Source organism: Diachasmimorpha longicaudata, chromosome 9 (genome assembly GCF_034640455.1).
Source record: "Diachasmimorpha longicaudata isolate KC_UGA_2023 chromosome 9, iyDiaLong2, whole genome shotgun sequence".
Classification (NCBI taxonomy): Eukaryota; Metazoa; Arthropoda; class Insecta; order Hymenoptera; family Braconidae; genus Diachasmimorpha; species Diachasmimorpha longicaudata.
This window is the reverse complement of record NC_087233.1, coordinates 7051061-7076529: the sequence shown is the minus strand read 5'-3', so window position 1 is coordinate 7076529 and position 25469 is coordinate 7051061. Positions and strand designations below refer to the sequence as shown.

The 25469-nt window shown below is 42.9% G+C and overlaps 2 protein-coding genes across 2 annotated transcripts; one reads left to right on the top strand and one right to left on the bottom strand.

Annotated features, from left to right (window-relative positions):
- Positions 1-25469, top strand: LOC135165822 (T-box transcription factor TBX20-like). The gene is made up of 6 exons (XM_064127522.1): positions 1-606; positions 7090-7486; positions 11890-12163; positions 17814-17984; positions 18067-18143; positions 23892-25469. Exons 1-6 carry the CDS (start codon positions 435-437, stop codon positions 24289-24291), a joined length of 1491 nt encoding a protein of 496 aa, XP_063983592.1. The 5' UTR covers positions 1-434; the 3' UTR covers positions 24292-25469.
- Positions 10400-11824, bottom strand: LOC135165823 (uncharacterized). The gene is made up of 2 exons (XM_064127523.1): positions 11042-11824; positions 10400-10943 (listed from the first exon to the last, which is right to left on the bottom strand). Exon 1 carries the CDS (start codon positions 11716-11718, stop codon positions 11119-11121), a length of 600 nt encoding a protein of 199 aa, XP_063983593.1. The 5' UTR covers positions 11719-11824; the 3' UTR covers positions 10400-10943; positions 11042-11118.

The window sequence follows — 25469 nt, the reverse complement described above, 5'->3', positions numbered from 1 at the left end:
AGCCCTGAGTAAAGCCCCATAGGACCCCATGGTGGTGGTGAGGATGGGAGGGGGGGTCTGAGCTGACGTGGGAGGAGTAGGAGGTCAGTGGAGTTCGGGAAGTCGGTGAGCGCAGACGCGTTGTGCCCCCGGATGACTAGAGAAAACGATTTTAAACCAAATTTTCGTCGGGTTTATCATTTTCGGTGCGTCGTGAGAAACATATCAAGAGCATTTTAACCAACTGGTGTCACTGAACGTTTTTATCGCAACCCCCGTGTTTTATTTATTTTCATTTATTTATGTTTCATTTCGCCCTCCCTCCCCCCGTCAATTCGACGCGAGTGACGATTTTGTGAGTGAAAACAGCCGCAAATTGAGTACAGTAACTGTCCGGGACTTTGTACTATTGTCTATTGAATATTGAATCAGTGAACTGAAGACCTGAATGAGGTATGTCTACCAAGGGGGAAAGGGGTAAAGCCACGGACTTCAGCATCGCGGCCATCATGGCGCCCAGGGGTTCGACGTTTCGACATTACCACCTGCAGGGACTTGGCAATGCTGCTGGTAATAATGGAGAATGCAACAACAAGGGTTTCGTCGCATCGCCGAGTCTTGATAATCGTGAGTTTTTGTTTTGTTACATGTCTACACTGTCCGACGGACAGCGGTGGTTCTACGGACACGGCGGCTATCGTGTGTGTGTTGTTAACACACGGTATTAATTATTATTGTGGGAATTATTTGAATGGGTCGTGTGGGTGATGGAGGGATGGGCTCCAGTGGTATGAGTTTTATTTCGGGAACAAGTGGTGACAGGTCCTTGGGTGGTCAGCCAAGTGGCGAAGGGGAAGACTTCTCACCCACAAATCTCCAGGAATTTCTCCGGGTTTTTTTCGTGCGAGGGAATTTTTTTAATGGGGTTAATGGGGCAAGAATGTTTGACAATGTCAGGCCTGAAGTCGAGGATTTTTTTGGGGGAGGAGGGAAGAGCCTTTGGTTTTTTTCCCCGGGGAAAATAATTTAATGTAGTTTAATAAAATATGAAATCATTTTTCCGGTTTGTTAGGTAGTAAGTAATATTTTAATTATTGCTCCGCTTATATTACTTTTTTTTCCACCCCTAGAACATAGAAACGATTATATTTCACTGCCTCAATCTCTTTTTATCGCTTTATGACGAAATACCTGGCAAATTAGTTTTTATTAACCCGGCAAAATGGGGAGAAAAATATTGATTATCTCCTGAGAAAATATTTCCACTTATAAATGAAGAAACATAATTAATATCATCAGCATTATTGATACCACTCGTTTAAAACGAAATTGAGGTAATTTATGTACCTGGCGAACTGCACACCGCAGCCCCCAAAATATTTTGCCCCCCCCGCCCTTCCACCCGCACAGTAAATACTCGGTAGCCCCAATGATCATCAGCAATCCATTGATTGCTAAATCGCCCAAGGATGGGAACGACCAAGTTTACGACGCGACAAAAATAAAAAGGAAGGCCTCCCTCTCCCCGTTTGTTGGCCGTCGGTGAAAGTCCTTCTCTTCAGGGATGACCGCAAGTGGTTTATTGCACTCAATTACCATCGGCAGGATAATTGACGACCGGTTACTCACTAAAGGACTCCTCTCAGACCACTCGCCAGTCATTTTACTGTCGTACAGTCACCCAAGTGCCTCGCTAATATTAACATTTTACACCATCCAATTAAGTACGATAAAACTCGAGTTATTCCTTTTATTTTTTAAACTGAATTCATTATATCCTCTCGTGGTGCGTGTGTTTTTGGTCATCGTTAGTTTCTCAATGGGAAATTGTTAATTATTCACTCGCGGAAATGGAATACGCGACGTTTCTAGCTGTTCAAATCTGTCCTGAAATTGGTTATTTCATTCTAATTAAGAATTCATTCGGAATTATATATAGCGGGGTAATTACTATTTTATGGAGGGGAAGTTTTCATTGAAGTCTGTGGAATCGATTAACTTTTGAGTAAAATAGTAGGTGAAGTTCACTTTCACGATTTAAAAAATAAATTATCACTCTTCAAAATTTTATTTTGAATAGCATCATTATTATATTATCAGTAACGCCTCGGGTTTCGACGTTCACTAATTATAAATAAATAACGGAAATTGCTATTAAATTCATTTCTGATATAATGATCGACGAAATTCTGCCAATTTATCAATAACATGACCACTGCATCATTAAATAAATTTTTCCTCCTCATTCCCCTCAACCTACCCCCTCAACCCCCCTATAATCATATGATAATTTCCGAGCTCATGAAGGTGAGAACTCGGTGTTTTCACTTCTGGTCGCATCCGTGCGTTTTCAAAGATATTATTAGCGCCCTTGACGTGTAAAATGCGTGGCTGAAAATCCACACACGCGAGAAATCCTCTTCCCCCATCCCCCTAACCATTCCCTCCCCCTGCCACCCCCCCCCCCCTATTTCGTAAAAGTTCAACGTCGATTTGCGAACGCCAGTGATACACACGCGATGGGAAAAATATACTTCAAATATGCATAAATGCTAAATCGAAATAGTACAAGAGGCGCCCTTGTATTACAATGCTCAACGTGTGTATATTGACGCCTACCTCAAACAAAAGAGTGTATTTTGCATACAATTTAACTTATGTTTACGCCTCTCCACCGTTTGTCGACTATTCCCCGTGTACATCAGTTGTTTACGTCTTTACAGTTAAATAATTACCCAGCGATGAGCTCTCGAGCGAACATCCATCGACACAGGCGTGCGCTGGGTGCTATGTACTAAATGTATATTATATATTGTAACACGTAAGAGCCTTGTGCAGCTGTGATGTTCTCACGCCAGTAATTACTGACTCTCTCGTGCTAACATTCAGGTGGAAATAAAGAAATACCGAAGAATAACTGAAATATTGAAATAAACAAATTCGAGGAGGTAAATGGTCTCCTGGGGGAGTCGCGGTGAGGAGTGAAAAATTAGGGGAGAAAAATTATTGGGTATTTTTTTACGAGACGAGAAATTGACGGAATTTTCACGTGTCTCAGAATCGTCGGTGGAAAATTTTTAAACTGGAAAATGTTCAGTGACAATTATTGAGTTGCGTAATTCAGTTTTTTGAGGCTCTCTGGGGGATTGGAATGCCTCGGGGACGGGGATTAGGTGCATTTATGTGAACCAGGGGATATTGAACCCTGTGAGACAAAGACGCCAGGTACATGAGCATTTTCATGTAATTGTAACACTTGTGGACATGCTGGCGTCGATGAAAACATCACGTCGCTCCTTCTCCGGGAAAATGGACAGGAAAAAAAAATGCAAAAGTCGTCGTGATCGCTGTGCTTAATCCCTTGTATGGGAGAACAAGTTTTCGCTCCCCACGTACCCCTAAATTATACATAAATACGTATTTATGGGGGATTTATGCGGGCATACCAGCGTCATTTACCTTTTTTTTCTCCGCTTTTTTCCATCTCGCCAACGAATTAACTGTCATTTTATGTGTAACGATATCTCGATAATCTACCGGTGTACAGAATGCCCTTCGATGTGCTGCGAGAAAACTGATTAAATCTGATTGACTTCAAATATCGAACTGAAATAATCCAGTTGTCGGATTTTTTTGTGAATATTCAGAGTGAGAATGGCGGTAATTTCAAATTATTACAGACATTTTTTGGATGGGGGATCGAATAGTTTTCATGGAGAATCGCTTCGAGAGGTTTTGCACTAGGTTCCCCTTCCCTGTGTTAAGGGAACCGATAATAGAGTGATCAATGACCGTGAGTCAACCATTTCTTTCCCTCTGACGCGGGTAAGTCGATAAGGCGCGACGACAATTTACTGGCGACGAGTCAATATGATGGTAATTAGGTTCGAAAAAACAACGATATGGGGGAAATAGTGTTGATGATAATGGGTTTTTGTTGACAAGACAACCTCTGTAAAGAGTACAATAACCATTAGAACTGGAGAAAGTTCAGGCGAAATTGAGGATAAATTTTGCAAATCGAGACGATTCGATCCTGGGAAGTCCTGGGGGAGCGGAAAATTCCTTTTCTCCCAGAAATTTTTCTCAAAGAAAAAATCGGTTCAAACGTTCATCACCACCGACATGAAAATTACTCTTTCAAGTCGATTAATTGCTCAACAATTCAGTTGTCTCCGAGATTCGTGAACTTTCATTAAACCCAGTCCTCTCGAGCCACGATCCTGACGGCACGTTAAAACTAATGCCGATCAGGTCGCATTTGCGAAACAGAAATACAAGGCATTTATCGTAACAAACGATCGTGTCCAGGAACCTTTCACGCGAACGTGCGATTATTATAATCCTCGTTGAACAAATGCTCCCAATGCCCCCTCCCCCCCAATGTCCCCCTCCACCATTCCCTTTCCCGCGTATGTTTGAATGCATTACGACACCGATTATTGTCCCGGCCGGTGTTTGGGTCCGGTGGAAATAAATTTTCTGATGTTACCTAGTTGGTGTTACACCGATGTTAAACTGCAGTTTTCCCTGTTATTATACATTTTCTCTTTGCCGCACGCTGTATTGAATAGATGCACGAAAAATCGTGTGCACGTTTTACGGTGAATATACCGTGCACGGCCCCCACACGTTGACGTGAGTTATGCAAACTATTTACCTATCTCGCACAAGCCAATGCCGAACCACCGGTGCTATACACCCGAGGATTTACACACGTGATTAATTTGGCCACCGGCGCTTTCGACTTCTCCACGCAGAAATAATCGATGATTTATTATCATTCATTGCAAATAAATATCCACACCCAGCTCCCTCATTCTGGTTGATTCGTTTTTATCGCTTTTTATTTTTTTTTTATTATTTTCATTCGGTGAACGGCTGCGGTTTTAGTTTATGTGACGTGTGAGGATTGTTTCGATGATTGATAAATTTAAAATTTGTTGAAGGGGGGAGGGAATCAGTTTTTCCTCCCCGATATCCACACGAGCTTAAATAATTCTGATAAATTCTTCATCAATTTTTTATTATATCCACTCACCACGTGGTGGTTGTTTTTTTTTTTAATTTCACATGACGTGATAGAATCACAACGATAAATAATTTTCCTCACAGAGTTCTGTAATTAAGGTCTCGGTGAAAGTGAAAGTCTCAAATGAATCATTAAATAAATAGAAAAGTAGATAAAGCCTAAAACCCGTCGATTTCATAAATTCAAAAATTCACCTATGTTTTTATTTATAATTTACGATGAAAAGGTTTTAACATTCTGGTACTTAACAATTATTCTCTGCGGTGGTATCAACATGTCAGACATTCATTACAAATGAATATCCGCATGAATATCCACACGAGCTGAAATCATTCTGCTACATTTTTCTTTATCGATTTTTTATCGTTCCCATTCACCAAATGGCTTCTGTCTTTCAATCCACACATGACGTCAGGCAATTATGATGATGATGAATAATTTTGAAGCTTTAAATTTTCAAACTGAGAACTTGATGAACAACAAACGTAAAAATGAATAACTTGAAACGTGCCTGAATTTCAAAATCTATTATACGCTATATAAATACATACATACAGTATATATTATCGTATATATAATAATATATATGTGTATATACTATAATATACATTACACAAATCTTCACACCAGAATAGAAAGTCCTAAAACCGTGTCATATTTTTTTATCTGAATTTGGCAAATTTTCCGGAAAACTTGGCCCCTCGTCTCCTCCGGTCCCACCCCCTTCAATCAGAATGCGATTTAATACAGTCGTTTTTTCATAGAGTGTTAAAGCAACCATAAACACGATCATTATATTCCCGGCGATAGCCGACGCAAATGATGGTAGTCAAAGTTGTCCATTCGCCCCGAAGGCCTTTCTTCCAGCATCATCCACCGCAATAAAACAACAAGTTCGTTATAAAAACGGTAGACAGTTGTCGTTGTCAATGAATAAAACCGGAGAACCAGTTTTTGGAATATGAATGAAGGTAGATGTGAAATCCATAGAGGGCTGGGGAGAAAAGGGAAGTCACCACGAGAGACATAATTACCGGCGAATTATGACGGGATTCAGTTGAAGTTGAACCACTCGACGGGTTAGAAAAAGAGAAAGCTGTATCGAAGGATGAAGCTTTTATGTCTATTATTTTTCTTCTTTACGATGATATGTGGCGTAAACTATCGAAGGGATCATTAATGATTGCGTTAATTAGACTCACATGTCAACGGTGCGTTGGGTGGAAAAATTGTAGAATTATTTATTAATAGTTTGGGAATAGGAGACATTGAGAATTATCATAAATGTGGGTTCCGTTAGCTGGTGTGCTGAAGCATCGTGAAATCATCTAGTGATAATTACAAACGCTTATGGGTTTGATAAAAGCGTTTGGCGCGTTGGGATGAGGTTCTAATGGGATTAGAGGCGTCTGCGGAGATTTGAATTACTGTGTAGTTCAGCGGTCATTGAGTGGCCAATTTATTTTTCTCTTTTTACGGAAAAACACCTGTTTCCTTTATCGGAAAGATCTTGCACAGCTGCGAACACCTACTGAGACGTTTCCCATGTCAACCGTAAAAACCAGTTTGTTGATTGGGGTGTGGATGGAAGACGTCTGCCTTTTCCTTAGATTTCCAGAGAAATATTTTGCGATTTCCCGAAGACAATTCTCCTGGTGGGTCTTCTCGTAACGATTGCGACCTGTCATCGGCCATCTGTCCAAAATGTCGTCTCGCGCATGACTGCTAGATCAACTCTTATGATCCGACTGAAATTCCAATATTAATATCCTCCAATAAATACTGAAACCATCACCAGGTGTGTTTGCAGAACTTACTCAGAATGTTTACGATGATTCTTCAAGTTGTATATCATGAACACCTCATCCGTTAATTATTACCCCACCAGTGTCCGCCGATTGCATGCAAGCGTTGACAGTATCCCCGAGTCTTAATGACCCTCGTCTTTATTTTATTTCTTCCTCTCCTCCTTCAAGTGTTGAACATCAGAATTTAATATTTCCCAATTAAGAATTCATATAAATAAACTCCCCTGTCAGTGACAGCGATCTAACCCTAGAAAATATATATTTGTCCAGGTGTCGCAAGATCATCACCAGTTAACATCGTAGCAACCGCAACAGTAGTTACCGGTGATGCACTTCTCGATGACGACGATGATGATGAGGTTGACGAGGGTGTGGGCGAGGCGGAGAGCGAGGGAACGGAAAAATCAGCGAATGGTGATGATGAGGAGGTGGACGTTGATGTTGAAGAATGCAGTAGTCTGGACGATGGTCCACTTGGTTTATCCGATGGGCTCGCTCACCGCAAGTTCAATGGCAGTAATTCAGCGAGTAGAAAGGTACCACAGCATAGGCGAACGACGTGCAATTCCGAGGAGCTTAAGAATGTTGACTGTCACTTGGAGACTAAGGAACTCTGGGACAAGTTCAATGAACTTGGCACCGAGATGATTATCACTAAAACTGGCAGGTGAGTCGATGGGCAATTGCTATTTCTGGTGAAAACTCCTTGAATTATCTGTGAGGAACGTTGGAAATTGCTTTTATGATTGAGCTTGTGGCGAGGGGACTTTCGAATGAGAATGTGGACGTGAATTATCGGTTGGTGATGACTTGATGATGGTCTTGTAGACGATCTACATGCCATGGAATTTAGATTTTATATTTTTATTTGTTTACTCGTTCCCAAAAATCCTCGATTCATCACCAACTGACGAAGAAATTCCCCTTCAAAATTTTTATTTATTTACATAAATAATCTCCTATCTCCATCCTCCACTATATTTATGGTACAGTTTGGCGAGGTCGGTTGGAGGGAGAATATGGACTTGAATTATCAGTTAGTGGCCATTTGATACCCTTCATCCTCGTGAAATATGTAATCCACGAAAATTAAAATTTTAGAAATGAAATAAACTTATGGTGATTACAACGAAATATAATTTACACTTGGTGATCGTAAAGCTCCTCGCGGGTTAAAGTGGTGTCCAATTTTATAGGTTATGCTAATAAAGTACGCGCGGGGTCGACTGCAGCTGCATGCCTCCTTTCCGCTGTATTCACCGGGATGCGTGACCATGTCGGAATTATGAGATATTCGTGCTAACCGTGTGTTCTATATGCGTATATATATTATATTGTATACGCACCGTAGAGCACGGTACACAGCAAGAGAATGACCAAGCATTTGGCTTCAAAAATATCACGAGGGAGTGATCCCAGTGCAACGGTAACTGCACGATGATGATTTCAATCGCAATCGTCGGGTACCTGACGTCGAAAAAATTCAATGACAACACGACTTCGTTGGACAATTTCATTGTCGATTATGTCTCATTTTTTTTTTAAATCAGTCGGTTGATTTCGATTTTTCCCTTTGATTTTGATGCGAAAATTTTCGCCATTAAAATGCCCCTGTCATGACCTATTATTTGCGTGCCTGCTGGGTTGATAACGTGTGTTAATGAAGTAATAACGTTTTTATATACAATATGAGAATGAAATTTCGTCGCTTCCCACTTCGATTATCCTGAGTCATTAGGATGATTAATTATATCCTGACGCGTGTACAAGGAATGGGTGGTGCCACACGATACCGGTAACTTGATGTTTCTATAACCATTGGCTCCCCTTCCGACAGTCCACAATGAGCCACGACTGGACATTGTTGTAAACTATCATGGTAAAGCGTTAAATTTACCCGAAAATTTTTCATTCACACAAGTCCAAACAAACCACTATCGATTAGTCTCGCCTTGTTAGGAGGTTTTTAAATGATAATGGAGCTACGAGTTTTCGGGAAAAATGGTGTCTCGTTAGGGAACATCGAGGGATGGCCCTCCGCGTGCACCACATTTACCTTTTTCCCAATAAATGACAATGAGGGAATTTATACCAATCAGGTGGAATTGTTGGAGCACAGCTGGGGGTTGCTAGTGTCGAAGGTGAGAGCTTTCCCACGTTTTGGAGTTCACTCGAAGGTGCCTCGCCCTTCAACACATTCCTTCGAGACGATGTGAGAAGAATACACAGATTTTTCAGCTCCACGGGGATGGGGATGATGGAAATTTAAGGGAGGGGCGAGTTTGGGAGGAGGCAATGATGGAATTAATTGAAGAGAATTGAATTTTTAGGAGAAATTCAGAATTTTTTAATTATTTCATTAGATTCTCGTACGAATCAATTAAGAAAAAAATTAATTGAGGCAATTCAAGGCCTTTTCGATATATTTTGTTGAAAATAAATTTTTTCCCACTCGCCAACGGCTCAGAAAATATTCTCCAAAACACTTTTAAAGAGATCAAAAAATTGCTTCTCACTGTACTTCCCTGCACTCGATAAGAACTCGCGGTTTATCGTTTGTGGATACAAAAACCTACTTTCCAACTCATAACTCATAATTACTCACATCCCGGAAAGAAAAGGAAGAAATAAATCCGAGGTTTGAATGAGTGTTACCTCAGATGAGGTAACAGGATAACCAAAAAATTTCTCAACAACAAGACCACTAAAAAATCATTCCCCGAGGGTAAATTTTACCCCAGACTTAATTTCCTCATAACTGTCGGTAGCGCCATGGCCTCCAATAAAGCTTTACATTCATCAAAAAAATATTTTTATCGTCCTCGTGACATAATGTCCCATTTCCGGACGTAGCCCCATAACCTATTACATTATCATTGATATCCAAGCTTGCTGACACAAACAAATTAAATCCTCAACCCGTGGCCTGTCTCCCCTCTCCCCCACATGTCCCCTAATTACTCCCACTAAAGCCAGAAACGCCGACCGAGAGCGAAAAAAAAAAACCTATAATTTCGAATCTCCCGTCTTTAAAAACGATAGAAGTGAGTAGGTGTGGACGAGCAGGTCAGTAAAGACAGGATGCAGTGGTATAGAGTGAACTCGTCACGCGAACCCTTCATCAACGCTACCGGGCAGTCTACATAATGTACGATGTGTGTAGCAATGTATGTACACAGGGCTTTTTGTTGAGCGTACGGTAGCTCAGCTGGAGTACAAACAAAAAAAAAATTTTTTAATTCTGTATAGAAAATCGAACAATGAAGGAAGAAACGAGAGTTCATTGGAATGATCCAAGGGATTCCCCTCCCCTCCTCTCCCCCTCCCCTGGGTGCTTTGGCCCCGTCATTCCGGCTCTGGTGTAATGTACGATATGGTTATAATTATTACATTGACACCACCTGGCAGTGTGAGGGACTGGTGAGTCGTTAGGCAAACAGTTACCTCGATGACTATTGACTTCGAAATGTGTTAACCATCGACAACAGCTACTGGTCTTGCTCAATTCGTCCGGAGTAATTTATCCCCAAAAAAATGTCATCTGTCATCTGCATGAGTCAGACATGACGATGATGAGGATCGGGAGCGATGGAGATGGTTAATCATCGGGGGAGGTGGACTTGTAGAAAGTTTAATGTAGGTTGGACTGATCTGCAATTCAATTCTCATTGAACGAGACTATTTGAAGTGCATGTGGATGGGGGAAGGTTGGGTTAAATATAATTATCTGAGGTCGCGATAGACTGATTCATTCATCACTTCAGGATCTATAATTAATCAAACCTCTCGGAGGTAATAAATCGCTGTATCGCCGAATTTAGAGCGATGCAGTTCAGAACTGAACAGCTGTCGGAATTCGGGTCCAGTTTTATCCCAAAGGAGTCCAAACCATCAGGAGACCGGTTGGAGTGGAGATTCCACCGAATTAGGATCAGGAATTCAGTGTCCGGGTGTCCTTGTTACGTCTGACTCAATAAATATTGACGAGAGCTTCTGGTCTTGCTCGATCTGCCTCCAGTAATTTGTATCTAAAATCTCCTTATCATTTGTCACCCAGATCAATCGAGATGGTTAATCACCGTAGGAGATGGTCTTGCAGAGAGTTAAATATAGGTTAGACTAATCTGCAATTCAATTCCCGTTAGACAAGACCTCCTACTCGTACGTTGGACTAAATATAAAGTAATTATCGGCGGCCAGGACAGACTGATTCATTCATCACCTGATGATTTATTATTAATCAAATCTCTCGGTGGTAATAAATCGTTTCGTCGATATTATCGAACAGTATGATTTAATTCAGACAGCAGCGGATCCAGTTATCTGCCACAATAAAATACTGACGACACCGCAGAACTGAATGGCCGTGTAATGTTCGTACCAGTTGTACTGCAATGCAGCACATGCTACAAGTGTGTGCAGGAGAACAAGAAGAACAATAGCCAGACAGCAGTTTGAGACACGTGAGGACAGAGTAAAAATTCCTCTGACTTGGGCATTGCTCTGCATGGCAGGTGTCCTGTTCACTCTACCCCTTGCTGGCTTTCTCAAGGTCCTGGCCAACTGGTCAGTCGGTCTTTGGGTACAACCGGACTGAATCCCCGCGGTCTGAAGTTTTCTCGAGAGACAACGCGGAACCATTTCCGCTCGCCCCAGGGGACATCCACCAGCATTGTCACCCTTGTTGATATTGTTGTTGGGTATCGTACAGCATCGGTTGCGAGGGTTGCACGGCCCAGGACACACTATTGACTTTCCCCTGTACGTGCGTCGTCGTGTGCGACGAGACATATCGGAAAAAGCTCCAATCAATCCTCTCCGCGACTTTTCCTTTTCTCTCTCACCCCCGATGCAGCTCGTGCTCCGCTTGCCACATGTCCTCGGTCCGTGGATTGGCATGAATTAGATGAATGAGATGATCTCACTATTTGTCACGTTTCACTGCCAAAGGCTTTGTCAACAGCCTGCTTACCCGAAATTTAGTGTCATGATGAATTAATGAGGTGGCGGTTGGGAAATTAAATTTGGTTAGAGAGCACCAAAACAATTGCGCGTCTTTTCTGATTTCAGGCGAATGTTTCCGACCTGCAGGGTGTCATTCAGTGAGCTCAGCCCCGAGGGGAGGTACTCGGTCCTCATGGATATTGTTCCTGTTGATGATAAACGGTACAGATATGCTTATCACAGGAGCTCCTGGCTTGTCGCCGGGAAAGCTGATCCGCCGGCGTCAGTCCGACTCTACGAACATCCGGATTCACCGTTCACTGGTGAACAGTTGAGGAAGCAGGTTGTGTCCTTCGAGAAAGTCAAACTGACTAATAACGAGATGGATAAGCACGGACAGGTGAGTCTTGGCGATAATTTGGGACTTTGGAGAATTTTGTTCTTCATTTTTTTTAACAATATTATGGACCGTTCGGGTGGAGGAATTTTTTATGCGATTTTAAGAAGAGAATTATGTATTGCAAAATGGCCTTGTCGATCAGTTGACAAGGCAATCTCTCGTCTCCTCGTTATAATATCGCAGCATCGTGACTACTCCTGACGTGCTAACTGTGCGTGCATTTTACCAACCCGCCAATCGTTCCGCGTCAATAAACCGACATTTTCATATACCCATCTCCACATTCTCGCCTGCTAACCGGTTAGTTTTTTACCGAAAAAAAAAATAAATAAATAAGGCAAAGTTCTCCGGGTTATTCGATTTTTTTTCCCCACCCGAGACATTTTCTTTTCACCACAGCGACGTCTTTAACACTGAAAACGAGGCGGACTATCGCTCCCCGGGAACATTATGGCCATTATTACCGAGAGGTGGGTGCATGGGGGGCATCGTAGGTGGTTAGTGTTGGCTCTCTCACACCCCGAGAGCCTTCTCTATAAGCTAATAAATTCAATGGATGTTTGCCCGGAGCTTTTGTCATGATGATCATGTGCCCACGCCCGCTCTTCTCCCTCTTTCCTCGTTCTAAACCCGCTCTACAACCGGCCTTTGTGAATTCTTTCTCAAAGTTGTTGTACATCCGATGGCTGGAGTACTACCAACTTGACAGGGTTGATCCACACCCACGGCACCAGAGGATGAATAAAAAAAATAACGGAAAAATAAATAAAATAATGAGAGAATAAAGAGAGGAAGAAAGACGTGATATGGATTATGCACTGGCGAGGGTATTAGTGGAGGTGAGAATTTCGTATGTATATATCAGCGTGAAGTGAGAATAAAATGAGATGGAGAAAACCGGGTAAAGAGCCAACCTCGAGAATACAACGTTCGAGGAGCCGGACTAACGCCAGTCAAGTCGACTCAAGTGGTAGAACATTCCACTGGCTATGGCCACTATTTCATCGTTTCGTATGACGCGATATTATAAGACCCCCCATCTGGGAGCCAGGGCTACTACATGGTGGTCCTAAAGACACTTGGAGTTACGGCAATTCACCTTTTGTTCTCTAACTTTTTATTATTTTTTTTTAATGCGGAGGAAAATTCGAGGCGTCGTCCGGACGATTTTTCACGAGTTGAGGGCTTGTCCGGTTCTTTAATCGAGCTTTAGGGCCTTGGAAAATGGGAATAAATTTTTTTTTCAATGGAAAGACTAATCTCGGAGATGCTGGTGATCCATAATTAGTGAAACAATCGATTTTTCGCGCTCAGTTCAGTGAACACCTGACGATTTTTAAACCGGAGATTTTTGGACTCCGAAATTAATACAATGAATCCATTGTCACGACTCTCGTTTGAATCATGGGTTCCTGGGTTTCTTTGGAGCATGGGTCCATCAAATTTTGGCACTGAAGCCTTCTCACATTACCCCCGAAATTATCCTCGCTGCATAGGAATCGTTCTCACGCGAAATCCAAACGTCTCGGGGTGATGAGGTGTTACATTTCCTGGGGTCAAAAACCACTGAAAAAAATTATAATGTAACGACTGGAGTTTGAATCGAGCTTGTTAATTTATTTCTACACCTTTATCCAACCCGTCAAATAATCTCAGACTATAATTTTTCGACAGCCACAATTTTTTTCTCTCGGTGGAGTCAAATGCCCGTGAAATTTTCTTTTTTTTTCCAACAGCGCGCGTTAATTCATCTCATTGAATTTTCCCACTCGGTCTCTCTCTCTCTCTCCTTCCCTCACATTCTTATCGATTTACATACACAGTTAGGAAACCCGTGTTGGAGCTTGTAAATGCGATAGGACGACGATATGAACGCGTGTACTGAGCCCGGCCGAGCGTGTCGTGACAAGCTTCCCGGCTGAGGGTAAAAGCATGTTTTATTTCTTTTGTATCATCCTTCAGTTAGCTTCTGAAACGAGAGAAAATGGAATGGAAGAGAAGGAGTGAGCGAGACGGCCGGGTGAAAAAAAAAATAAATTGAAGAGAAGTCATCTGCGCTGATGGAGTTTTGAAGAGTCCTGTATAGCTTCTTGGGCGTCTCATAAACAACGCAACACCGTGGAAATCGGCGAGAGAAAGACAGGGACAACGGCAAATGTCGTGACACGGGTCCACGGATCGTTTTGACACTCTTTAAATGCGCCCGTCATTTTATTCTACTGTCTGGCAAATATAGGGATCCTTTATGTGTCACTAAGGAGCTTCCAAGCATATCCCGGGTTGAGAATATCCGACGAGAGAAACGGGAATGCCGACCAACATGCGAAATATTCCCGCAAATGTTAAAGGGAAATTTTCTCACAACCGGAGGGAGAGAAAAAAAAATACAGAAGTCGATGACTTCTTGGGGTGGGGGATCTACTCTTGGATAAATGATGGGGAGAAAACAATTCGCGTGTTTTAAATAATTTTATCGATTTTTTAATTAAAAATTTGTGAGGCTCCACTGAAAATTTCACGAGTTATTTGAATTTTTCATCGCAACACGAATCCCTCGACTCCTCGTAATTTATGTATCTACAATCAAAGCTGGATTTATCGAGTTCCGACAACTTTCATGACGATCTGATAGATGCTATCTTTGTTTCAAAGAATGACTCAATCCCCTGAAAAATGGAACTGGTAGAAGAACTGCTTCGGGAGGTCGCATTTCAGAGTTATCCGAGGCAAATTGACACTCGTCGCTTCGATCTGCTCTAATTTTCCGTAATCGAGCCAATGAAGAAGGAGAAAACGTCCTTCGACTGAAGGTTTAACCACCGTTAGGTCATCTGTAAAGATTTTAAAGTCAGTACGTCTCAATTGCCGACCACCAGCTAATCAAATGAGATAATTTAACTGAACTAATGACACGGCGAACCCTGTTTTACCATATTTCAATCTTCTTAACTATCTCATATTATGTTGGTCAATGATAAAACTGTCTGCGATTCCAGAAAACATCAGGATTACCTCTCCCATTTTTCCCCCCTTTTCTACGTGGATTTTTTATTTTTTCAATTCAAAACAACTTTCATGTTCTGGCATTCCAAGTAAAAATACTTCTATATTTTTTTTCTTCAAGATTAATCAGAAAATATTGAAGAACTCCTTACGATAAAAATTCCTCTCTCAAACTGCCCCTTCCGGCAATTATTCCCCGCGAATCTCCCCAAAAATATCCTTCAAATCCCTCCATCTCAATTACTGCCCACGCCATCATGTGAAATCATTTAATTAACCCCCCAACAGACTCCCATGTTTACCCTCATCTTAATCTCCCTAATTACCCGACATTACGATCGCGTTGTTCGATGATAAGACTGTCTCTGGCCAGAAAATATCGCAATTTCTCTCTCAAACTGGCGCCTAATTACATAACCAGTTGTAAATAACGCGATCGATATTCACTGGCTGTTGAAAAAAAAAAAAAAATTCACCACCACCACCCTCCCCCGCCGTTCCCTCCGTGATTACCTCTAATATTCCACTGCAGGTTAGAAATAGCTGAGACTCCGGAGGGGAAAAAAACGGGCGAATTATTATTCCGTAGGAGGGGAAACGGGGGGAAAAAAAAGTCGAGCGAGTTGGTTATAAATCGCGCGTGTAATGCCGCTATCAACGTGTATTACATGGATGGCGCGTTGTTTGATAAATCGCCGCATGCAAATTGTGCTCCCGATACTCGTTGAGCTCTAGTATCGAAACTATTACACACCAGCTGAGTGATACGCTCGAGTTGTATTTGTAACGAAGAAACTCGGTCGATTCCTTGACCATGCCGACGGCCACATTCGTCCAGTCCCCAGTGAAATCCGGTAGCCGATAATTCATTTTTTTATTAACCCGAGATATTAGTCCCTCGAGATTATAATTATGCTGCGTGGAGATCGGGAGGTAACGGTGAACGGGGAAGAAATGTTGAGAGGTGAGGAGAAATAAAAAAAAAATTGGAGTGAAATTTTCGTAGGCTCTGGCGGCCAACGTGACGAGGGAAATATTATGAAATGGATTGAAAAACCTGCCGGATACGGGTCGGGGGTAATTATGGTAATTTATTGGGCGGCGAAGACGCGTTTAGGAATTCCACGGAGACTAGCGGCGGTGGATGAGGGTGGGTACGGGGGAAAGCTCCTGTAAATTGAGATTATTGATTGATAATTAGGTTTCGGGAGATTTCGAGAAGATGAGAATCGCTAGAAAAATAATTATCGATTTGAACGAAATTATATCTCGGCAATTAATCTGCTAATTCCTCTTTCTTAATTTTGAAAAACAATCGTTAAAAAATGCCAGTGCTACATTCCCCCGGACTAAAATTGATCGTTCAGCGGAACATGTGGGTATGTACTGGAGTAAGTCATCGAATTAAAGATGTCTACGACAGGTTTATCAGATGCTGAAGGAAGAATGTTCCCTTAATTTTTTTTTTAAATACCTCGCACCTACGTTATAATATGTAAACGAGATCGTTCGGGAGGCAGGCATCATATCCAGTGACGTTTTAACGTTTGTGGTGGGGAGTACCTGGTGAGAGAAAAGGCCCCGGAGCTCCGGGCCACCTGCGGGCCGTTAAACAGTTTCAACAGTTGCTGGGTCCGTGGCTTTCGCAGCCGCCACCATAATTCATATTAGCGATAATACATGTGACTTGGTTTACCTCCACATAATTTTTTATATCATCCTCTTGGGCTAATTGGTTCTGATGGGCTGGAAGAATGCGTATTTCAAAGAGAATTTTTCTTTGGAATTAAAAAACCGCAAAACCCCTGAAACTTTGAATATATAATTTCCAAAAATATGTGGAGCTGTTGGACTCCATTTTTTATAACAATTCGTCTGCGAAAAAATTTCACTTTCCGCACGAGTGTCGAAAAATAAAATCCTGGGCCCTCGGCCTCGTTTTTTCGTCACCATTCCCCAGAGCGCATCATCCCCGTGACAGGAAATCGATAGTAAACTTGACTATCGGATGATCGCGTGCTCACTCATACATAAAAGCGCGTGCACTTCGGTATCACGCGAGAGTCGATTCCTCGGGTCTCGTACATAAATTTATAAATGTTACAATCATGTGCATCATGCCCCACACATCCGAGTATATTCTCATTCCTCCAACGAGTTTCCGAGATAGGTCTTTCTCTCTCTCTCTCTAGCTCTCTCCGCCGATAGAGAGATAAGAATTGATTTCTATCCCGCGTCGATATCACCAACACTGACCCGATACGCACAGACGGACACCGGCTCTGATATATACATCAACGTCGCTGGTCGTTCATAATTTATGGATTCCATAAATTAATTACGACACAGCGGCAAAACGCGTTTTAATTAACGTTTTATTTTTTAATTAATGTACGCCTGTTCGTTGTATTTTTTTCGCGACCCTCTCTCCGTCTTTTTCGTTGGATCGTACCACATCGACGAATCGTTTATTTTATTTACAGATTGTGTTTAATGCGATGTGTCCGTAGCAGGCGAGAATGCAATCGATTATCGACTGATTTAATTATAAATATTTAATTCTAGTAATTGAGCCGGGAAAATTCACGTGCGAGCGTGATTTCCCGGTTTTCTCTAGTGATTTTTTGAAAATTTAATTTATCCCCAGATTATATTAAATTCGATGCATCGCTACCAACCGAGGATACACCTGGTGAGGTTGCGCAGCAAGGACGAGGAAAAGGGTCACAAAATAACAGATCTAACTAAAGAAGAGCACAAGACTTTCATATTCCCCGAGGCCATTTTCACCGCAGTCACTGCCTATCAAAATCAACTGGTGAGTTATTCAAATTATTCCAGTATATGTGATCATCACGTCGTCAGTCCTTCTCTTGACCAGAAAATATTTTATCCGACAGATTACCAAATTAAAAATCGACAGCAATCCGTTCGCCAAGGGCTTCAGGGACTCCTCCAGACTGACTGACTACGATAGGTGAGTTGAGACCCAATTATTCCACTACTCTAGTCTAAAAATATATCTGCAACTCGTCTCGGGATCTCTCAAAACAACAAATTCCTCATTCCACTCTCGGCGATGGGAGATTCTCTCTGAGGTATTCGAGTCTCGACGAAAATACGAAACCCGCCCATCAGAGGGTCTGGACCCACCTCCAACAAATCAACACCTGTCCCTTTATTATCCCAAGGATCCATTTGGAGAATATAAAAGCTGAGGAATTGCAATATCAGGTGGATGATGACATCCCCTCTAAATTCAGTTCCACAGACTTCTGAATAACTGAAACTACTCAGTACATTTTAAAGTTGAGGCCCCCGCGTGCAATAAAATCCCTCTCTCCATCGAAACGCCAGAGCCCCGTAAAAATCCCACCCCCACAAGTCATCATCCCCCGCGAAAGCCGACCATAAGTCGACGTCCCCGTCGCGGCGACGTGTCGCGCAAGTCGAGTACCTGAAAGCCGTCCTAATATCGGGCTTTGGGGCGCGGTCCAGCACGTACGAATTATCAAGCGGTGATGATATCCCTCCGGAGGAAGCCGCTGCAAAAGCCCTCCGAGATGTGTTAGAGATTCTCCCCCCCTTCACCCCGCGCACCGACATATTTCAGTACTGAAAACCTGCCGCCGATAACACGTAACATCGTAGCGCATGCGCCCACTGCCGGCCGAGTGGCGGCATCCGACTTAATAAGAGAGCGGCCTTACGCGGCAATACCGCGCATGCGCCCGCCCACTTCACGCCGGCGCTGATAGATAGATGCCCCTTCGGCCACTTTAGCCTCCCGGCGGACCCTCACACCCCTTCTGTTTTATTTTCTCTCCCCAACCCCCCTCTTTTTTTTTTTCATTTATTTTTCCGCGTCCCCGTCGCTCGCACTCATTTCCCCGAGCATAACCTCACTTTTTTTCTCTCTCTCTCTCTCTCTCTCTCTCTCCCGACGCCGAGTTTATCCCTTCGTTTCTACTTTCGGATTTCTCCACGGTTACACGCCCTTGTCCTGTCCACGTACGAACGTATTTCGCTCTTCTCCTTGCTCTGGTCTTTTTGCCCCTTCATCCTTTTGAGAGTATACCGGAGGGCAAGGAGGGCAGGGCATTCATCTATATTAGCTTCGAAAGCGAGCGGTCTGTCATTACCGCCGCCGCCTCGCACACACTCGCACACACACGTACCGAACGCTGAGCCGCGGACGCGGAGGTGGCGGACCATCTCCGGGGTGAGAAAAAGGGGATGAGTGAGGTGAGGGGCGCCGGCGGGGGGGAGAGAGCCCATTGGAGAACGCTAATAACTGCCGTTTAAAACGCAAAAACAAAAGGACCGGTGCACCGAATGGGGATATGTGAGCGGGAAAAAAAAAAATTGAAAATGAGAATGTAAAAAATGTAAGAGAGGGATCGATGCGCGATCTCATCGCGCATGATTGCCCCGTGGGGGTATTGAAGCTGGAATAATACTTTGGCAAGGCGTCAGGGTCATTACCGGATCATTACCTACCTATACCCTACCGTGTGACGAGTGAAGGATGATGGAGACCGGCAGAAAAGCCACGAGAGAGCGCATCTCGACGGTTTTGCGCACGATCCCTAAACGTCCACACGCGCTACATGGACGAGTGAAATGGGAATGCTGCGATGACGATGGGTGAGTGAGGGAGATGACGAGTGAATACTCTCACACGCATATTGAAGGAGATCATGTACGTGGTGGAGGTTTTAACCGGTGAGAGGAGAGTGGCTGAGCCGCGCGGTTGGCGGCAGCCGGGGTAAATTACAGGCTCGAAAACCGTATTTTGTTGTTTTGTTGTTTTTCAACGCGCCGAAAGGAAATGAGCGAGCAAACGCGTCACGCCACCCCGAACCTGCTAATTTCTATTCATATTTTATGGCTATTAATTTCGACGCCGTTACCCATCTTAACGTGCCTTCTCTCTCACCTAAAAGCCCTGATATATCCTGGTGTGTATTGATGGGGGGTGGGGGGTGGAAGGGGGGTACTTTACGGTTTTTATGGAGTTCACTTGTGGTGCGGTCGAGACGGGGTGGAGGAATTTTTTTTGAAACCCCTTTGACGGGATTTTGCGGCTTTTTTAGACGTTGGTATTCGCCCGCGCGCGAGGAGCACTCGACGGAGTTTTTTCGGGATTCGAATTTCGCGCCGGACGACGAGGGCCAATGAGGGGACACCGATGATCCGGGTTCGGTACTCGGGGATTCCCGGCGGGCGAGAATGGCGTTTCGTGTGGGAGGAGGGGTGTGAAGGGGAGAGGTAGTTTTTTCTGAGGGAGAAGAGGTTATTGTTGACGTGTGCTGTGAGGATTTTCGGGAAAATTTTAATGAATTGAAGTAATTTAAAATCAGCGCAATATATTTTTTAACCCGCCTCTGACTCATCATCGTCTCTACAACCAGCTCACCTCCACAGACCCAAAAAATATATTCCAGTTATAATTATTCCCTGTACGCGCATCCTCCGGTCGTCCTCTCCCGAGCGAATTTTATTGCACGTGTGAAGAAAGCATAGAGAAGCGAGTGAGCGACCATCGCGGGGTGTAACCTATTATTATCTACCACTTAGATAATGCCCTGTCAGGGCCTCGGGTGAGAATAATGGAGAGGGATGGATTCTCCTCCCCCTTCTCATCCGAACATTCGATGGAACTCGCGTCCGTGAACGTTGTGCATGAGCTGGAGTTGATACCACGGCCTGAGCACACGGTGGTCGCGTCTGCTGCCACGTCGGGGGGGAGTACTCTGCCTATGGGGTGTTCTTCGCTTGAAACTTGTCGTCGGGTTTTTGAAGATGGATAAAAGGAGAGAATGCCGCCTTCTTCATCCTCGTAAGGTGCCGACATTAGTCCAGACGTTTTTTTTTATCATTTTTACTGCGCCCGGACATGTAATTCCCCGGACTGGTGTATTTACCCGGTGAAAAAGAGGATCGCGTGATGTGGACAACTCGCTGGGGGATTCAATGCGACAAGCACAATGATCGATCTTCATCCTGTTCAATCGTTTGAAATATTGTCGAGGGAGACATGCGAGATTGGATGTTCCGTCGTAGACCAGAATCTTGATTTAATTATCATGAAAGGACTTATAAATTATTCCAAGGCATTAATTACTAATTATAAATTATCTATTGAAAACATGAGAGCTTTTCCTCGGGAAAAAATTCACGACCCCGAAGCGCATTCAGCAATTTTCTTTTTCATTTTCTCGCCGCACTGTAATTCCCCGGAATTTCAGGAATTCTCTCTCCTCCACATGATAAATTATCATCAGACCATTCATAAACAATATTTTGCTATTGCCCTTCGCTGTGGGAGGAGTTGCAAATGTCATAACGGTAGTTTAACGATAGCCTGAGCCTCACTGTTATGCCCGACGAAGGACGGTTGTGCGAAGAAACAGCGCAGCTTCTAATTAGAGCGTGTTTGGTATACCAACTGCACCATTATACGGAAATAATCGTTGCAATCGATGGGAATCATATTTATTGGCGCAAGGAGCACCTCGGGTGTATGTAGCGAGAGAGACAGTTGATGTTGTCCATACGAGAATAATAATAGGAGAGGGATCCCGCAGTGAGCGACTCAACTTCCATGAGATAGTCAACGGTGCATCCTGAATGGGTATAATTACGATTTTTATTATACGCAGAGAAGCTTTATGAAAACATTAACGATAATTCAAGGCCGAGTTTACAATTGCCAATGGAAAGGACAGGGGAGGGGGAATTTGAGTCGCGTCATTTCCGTTTGGCATTTCTCACACTCGGATTTATTCACATCACTTCGCATGCAAGTGCTGGAGACTTTTTGAGAATGTGATATGCGGTTTTAGAGATGTAATTTCATGAGGAGATTCTGCAATTTCCGTTACAATTTTACTCGTTAATTTTATGGAATAATTATCTCCAGATAAAATTTTCCTGGAAATTGAGACAATTTTGTGCAACTTTTTGAGGTATTTGTGAAGGCATTTCGAACAAATTTGTTAAACGTACACTCGCGTAATGATAGACTTTGATAAACGAAGTGAGAGACTTTATGACTCCACGTTAATCTTGATGGCAGAAACATTGATGGTGTATCAAGAGTTATCGACGATTAAAATTTTCTTCGCAGCGCGAAGCGAGCAAAAGATTTACAATCAAACAGATACATTACATCCCATCGCATTAATTAACCTCGAATTTCTCATTTATCGTTTTAACGCCTCCCGATTATTCTCACCGCTCAATTATTATTATATTTATTTAATCCCGGGAGAATTCATTTTAATGATTAAAACATTTCGACGTCTCAATTCCGCGATTCCGGTGCATTTTGCGGGGAGAACTCCGTCGCCGAGTGATATCGATCGAAATAAAAAATCAGGTAATAGACTTTTGGGAGACAGCAATCGGTGATGTGTTGTTTTTTTTTTTCCTGGCGAACCTGAAGAGGAATGGCCAGTGGACACGGCGGTGTGTGGTCCGGCACGTCCAAGGAACGGACGGCGCGATTAGCCCCAGGCTTCCCTCGCCCTTCCCTCATCCTCTCGGCCATTCTCCCACTAATCCCTTCTTCCTCCCTTTTTCCCCCGTGCGTTCGCGTGTTGAGACGCGAAAAATGCACGTGTGTATGGGTGTCTCAAATGTTCACCCTGGGATTGCACAGGCCGTAATGTATATGTATATCTGCGAGAAAAGGGCTATCGAGTTACGTGCTAAGCAGCAAACCGCCCAAGCTGTAAGCGAGACACCAAGAGTTCCATTGTTCTTCACCTCAATTCTCACTTTCGTGTTTTTTTCTTTTTTTTTCCCAGGCATTCGGCCATTCGACGAGTAAATTGATGCTGTTGAGACGGCAATAAGTGTAAAGCCATTTTTTCATGTCAATTTCCAGCGATTTTATGATTCAATGTTATACGACTAATGCCGGGAAATAAGTGGATGATTTGTTTGCAAATGGATTAGCTATTAGATAAGCCCTGAAAATAGCAATGTCGGAATTTTCAGGTGGAATGTCGATTGAATGCTGACTAAATCAGAATTAAATTTATTTGAAAGATTTTTAAAGCGATGTTGCTCTCCGCACAAGTCAATGGACTGGCGTACCTCATGAATGAAAGCCAGCAGATAATAATTCCCCAATCAAACTCAATATTCCCATTAAATAAAAAAAAATTCAAATCCCAATCAAACGGCGAGCGTGTCCCACGGGAAAGTAGGAAATGACTCAGATGAACATGTACTTAAAGTACCCATGATCTCTCTCAGTATTCTGCGTTAATTACAGCAAGACCGCCTCGTAGATATTCCACCAAGTAACGATTAAACTCCTCGGTACAGTACATAACCCATCGTTTTGTATCCACCTATACCCATCGAATAATTCGCCCCGTCAGCGTGCTTGAGTATTCCCAAGCCTCTCGATTGTAATCAAGCGTGAAATCGATTCACAATCGCAACGTGATTGTCCCTAATTAAGCGAACCTCGCGCTCAAGAGGAATCATTCATCACGATTGCATGTAACACACAGTACACACACTGCCCCCGGAAGTTTCGACAATCTCCCTCCCCCAGCGTATTGGAGTCGTATCTCCAACTGAATCCCCTGGATTTCTCATTTGCAATCAGTTGCCAGCAATCAGCGAATTATATCTCCTAAGAATGATTATTTAAATGACTCACCCAGTTGCTAATTTCCGTTTTGTTTATCGTCAATGCTCACAGGGATCCGATGGAGCTGATGGAGCAGCAATTGGTGCGATGTGGGGTACCACCAGTGAGACTCTACGAGCACCTGGCATTGACCTCACCAGCAGCGGCCGCTGCCATCAATGCCCAGCAGCAGCAGCAACAGCAGCAGCAGGGATCGGAGAATCAACAGCATCCCCTGTCACCGGCGTGGCTGCAACCATCAACGGCCTTGCTGTACGGCAGCAGGGGTGGTACACCCTCACCCTATCCAGCCCACACATTTCCCTATCCCGCCCTATCGTGGTCCTGGCAACCACCGGTCGCCATGATATCACGACGATCCTCATCATCGGCTGGAGTTAGATATTCACCCTATCCAACGGCAATGTCGGCGTCACCACCCCTACGCGCACGCCCGGCCACCCCCAATTAGCGAAATTCACCGCAATGTCTTCAAGGTTTTTTCCACTTTCGCGGTGATACTGACGTTATTTCTTACCAGTGAATTTTTCGGGGTGTTTTTTTGAGAATTTAGGGGTCTTAGAGACTTTAAATTATTGGGGGGATAAATGTTTTTGTTTTATTACTTGGGAATTAGTGGCTTCGATAACCTCAAGCGACGGTAATTTAAAAAAAATGACTTAAAAAAATTTCCAGCGAAAATTATTGGAATTATTTAAATTTTATGGCTGGAAAATAATAATTTAATTCACGTTAATTTATCTCATTGAAATAATTGACTTGAGGCACTAGTCTTCAAGTGATGGGAAGCTGTCTTCGAAGTATTTCTCAAACTCAGTGATTCAACCCCTCGTTCATCGTAAAGTCTACCATTCACTTTACCCCGAGAAGAGCCAAAGAATTAGCCCAGCCAGAGAATGATAAACCTAATTAATAGTAATAGTTGTACGTATGTATAGCATGTAGATGTATATTGTACAGTGCGGTAATGGAGAATCAGCGGATATCAATTTTCTTTTGTTTCTCGACGGAGGGAAAAAAAATAATCCCCGTGAAAGACTATCAGCGTTAATTGCGGTCATTAATCTCGGGTAATGGAACCGTTACCCAAGATTTTTTCAAGTAGTAATTAATCAAACAAGTGATTGCAAAGGACTAATTAAAAACGTTTAGGTAATGATTATTTGTTTCACCGAACTGAGCATCGTGTAAATATTGATAAATTTCAGGAGTTAATCCATTGTATATAAGTATACGGGTCTTATGTTAAGTGTAAACCAGTGTAAGAGATTATTGAAATTATTATACAAATTTTTGTTTATCAAAAAGTGTTACCGAATTTTTTTTCAATGAATCCAACACGAGTTTTCCCCTAATTTTTTTTCAAGTTCTTGTTTTTCTATTCAAATTAATTAATTAATTAGCGGAGGGAGATGCACTCGTGTTGGACTCAACAATTTTGTTTCATTTGCTCGTCCTATTATTCTCTCCCAGCGGCTGTACCATACCACGATAGTATTAACCCCTTCGGCTTCCCTCGCGGGACAAAATTGTACATAATAAAGGGTCACGAGTGAAAAATGTCCTATTACTTGATAAACTACGAGGTAATCGAAAATGTAGCGAGAGAAAGAAAACCGAATAAATGGA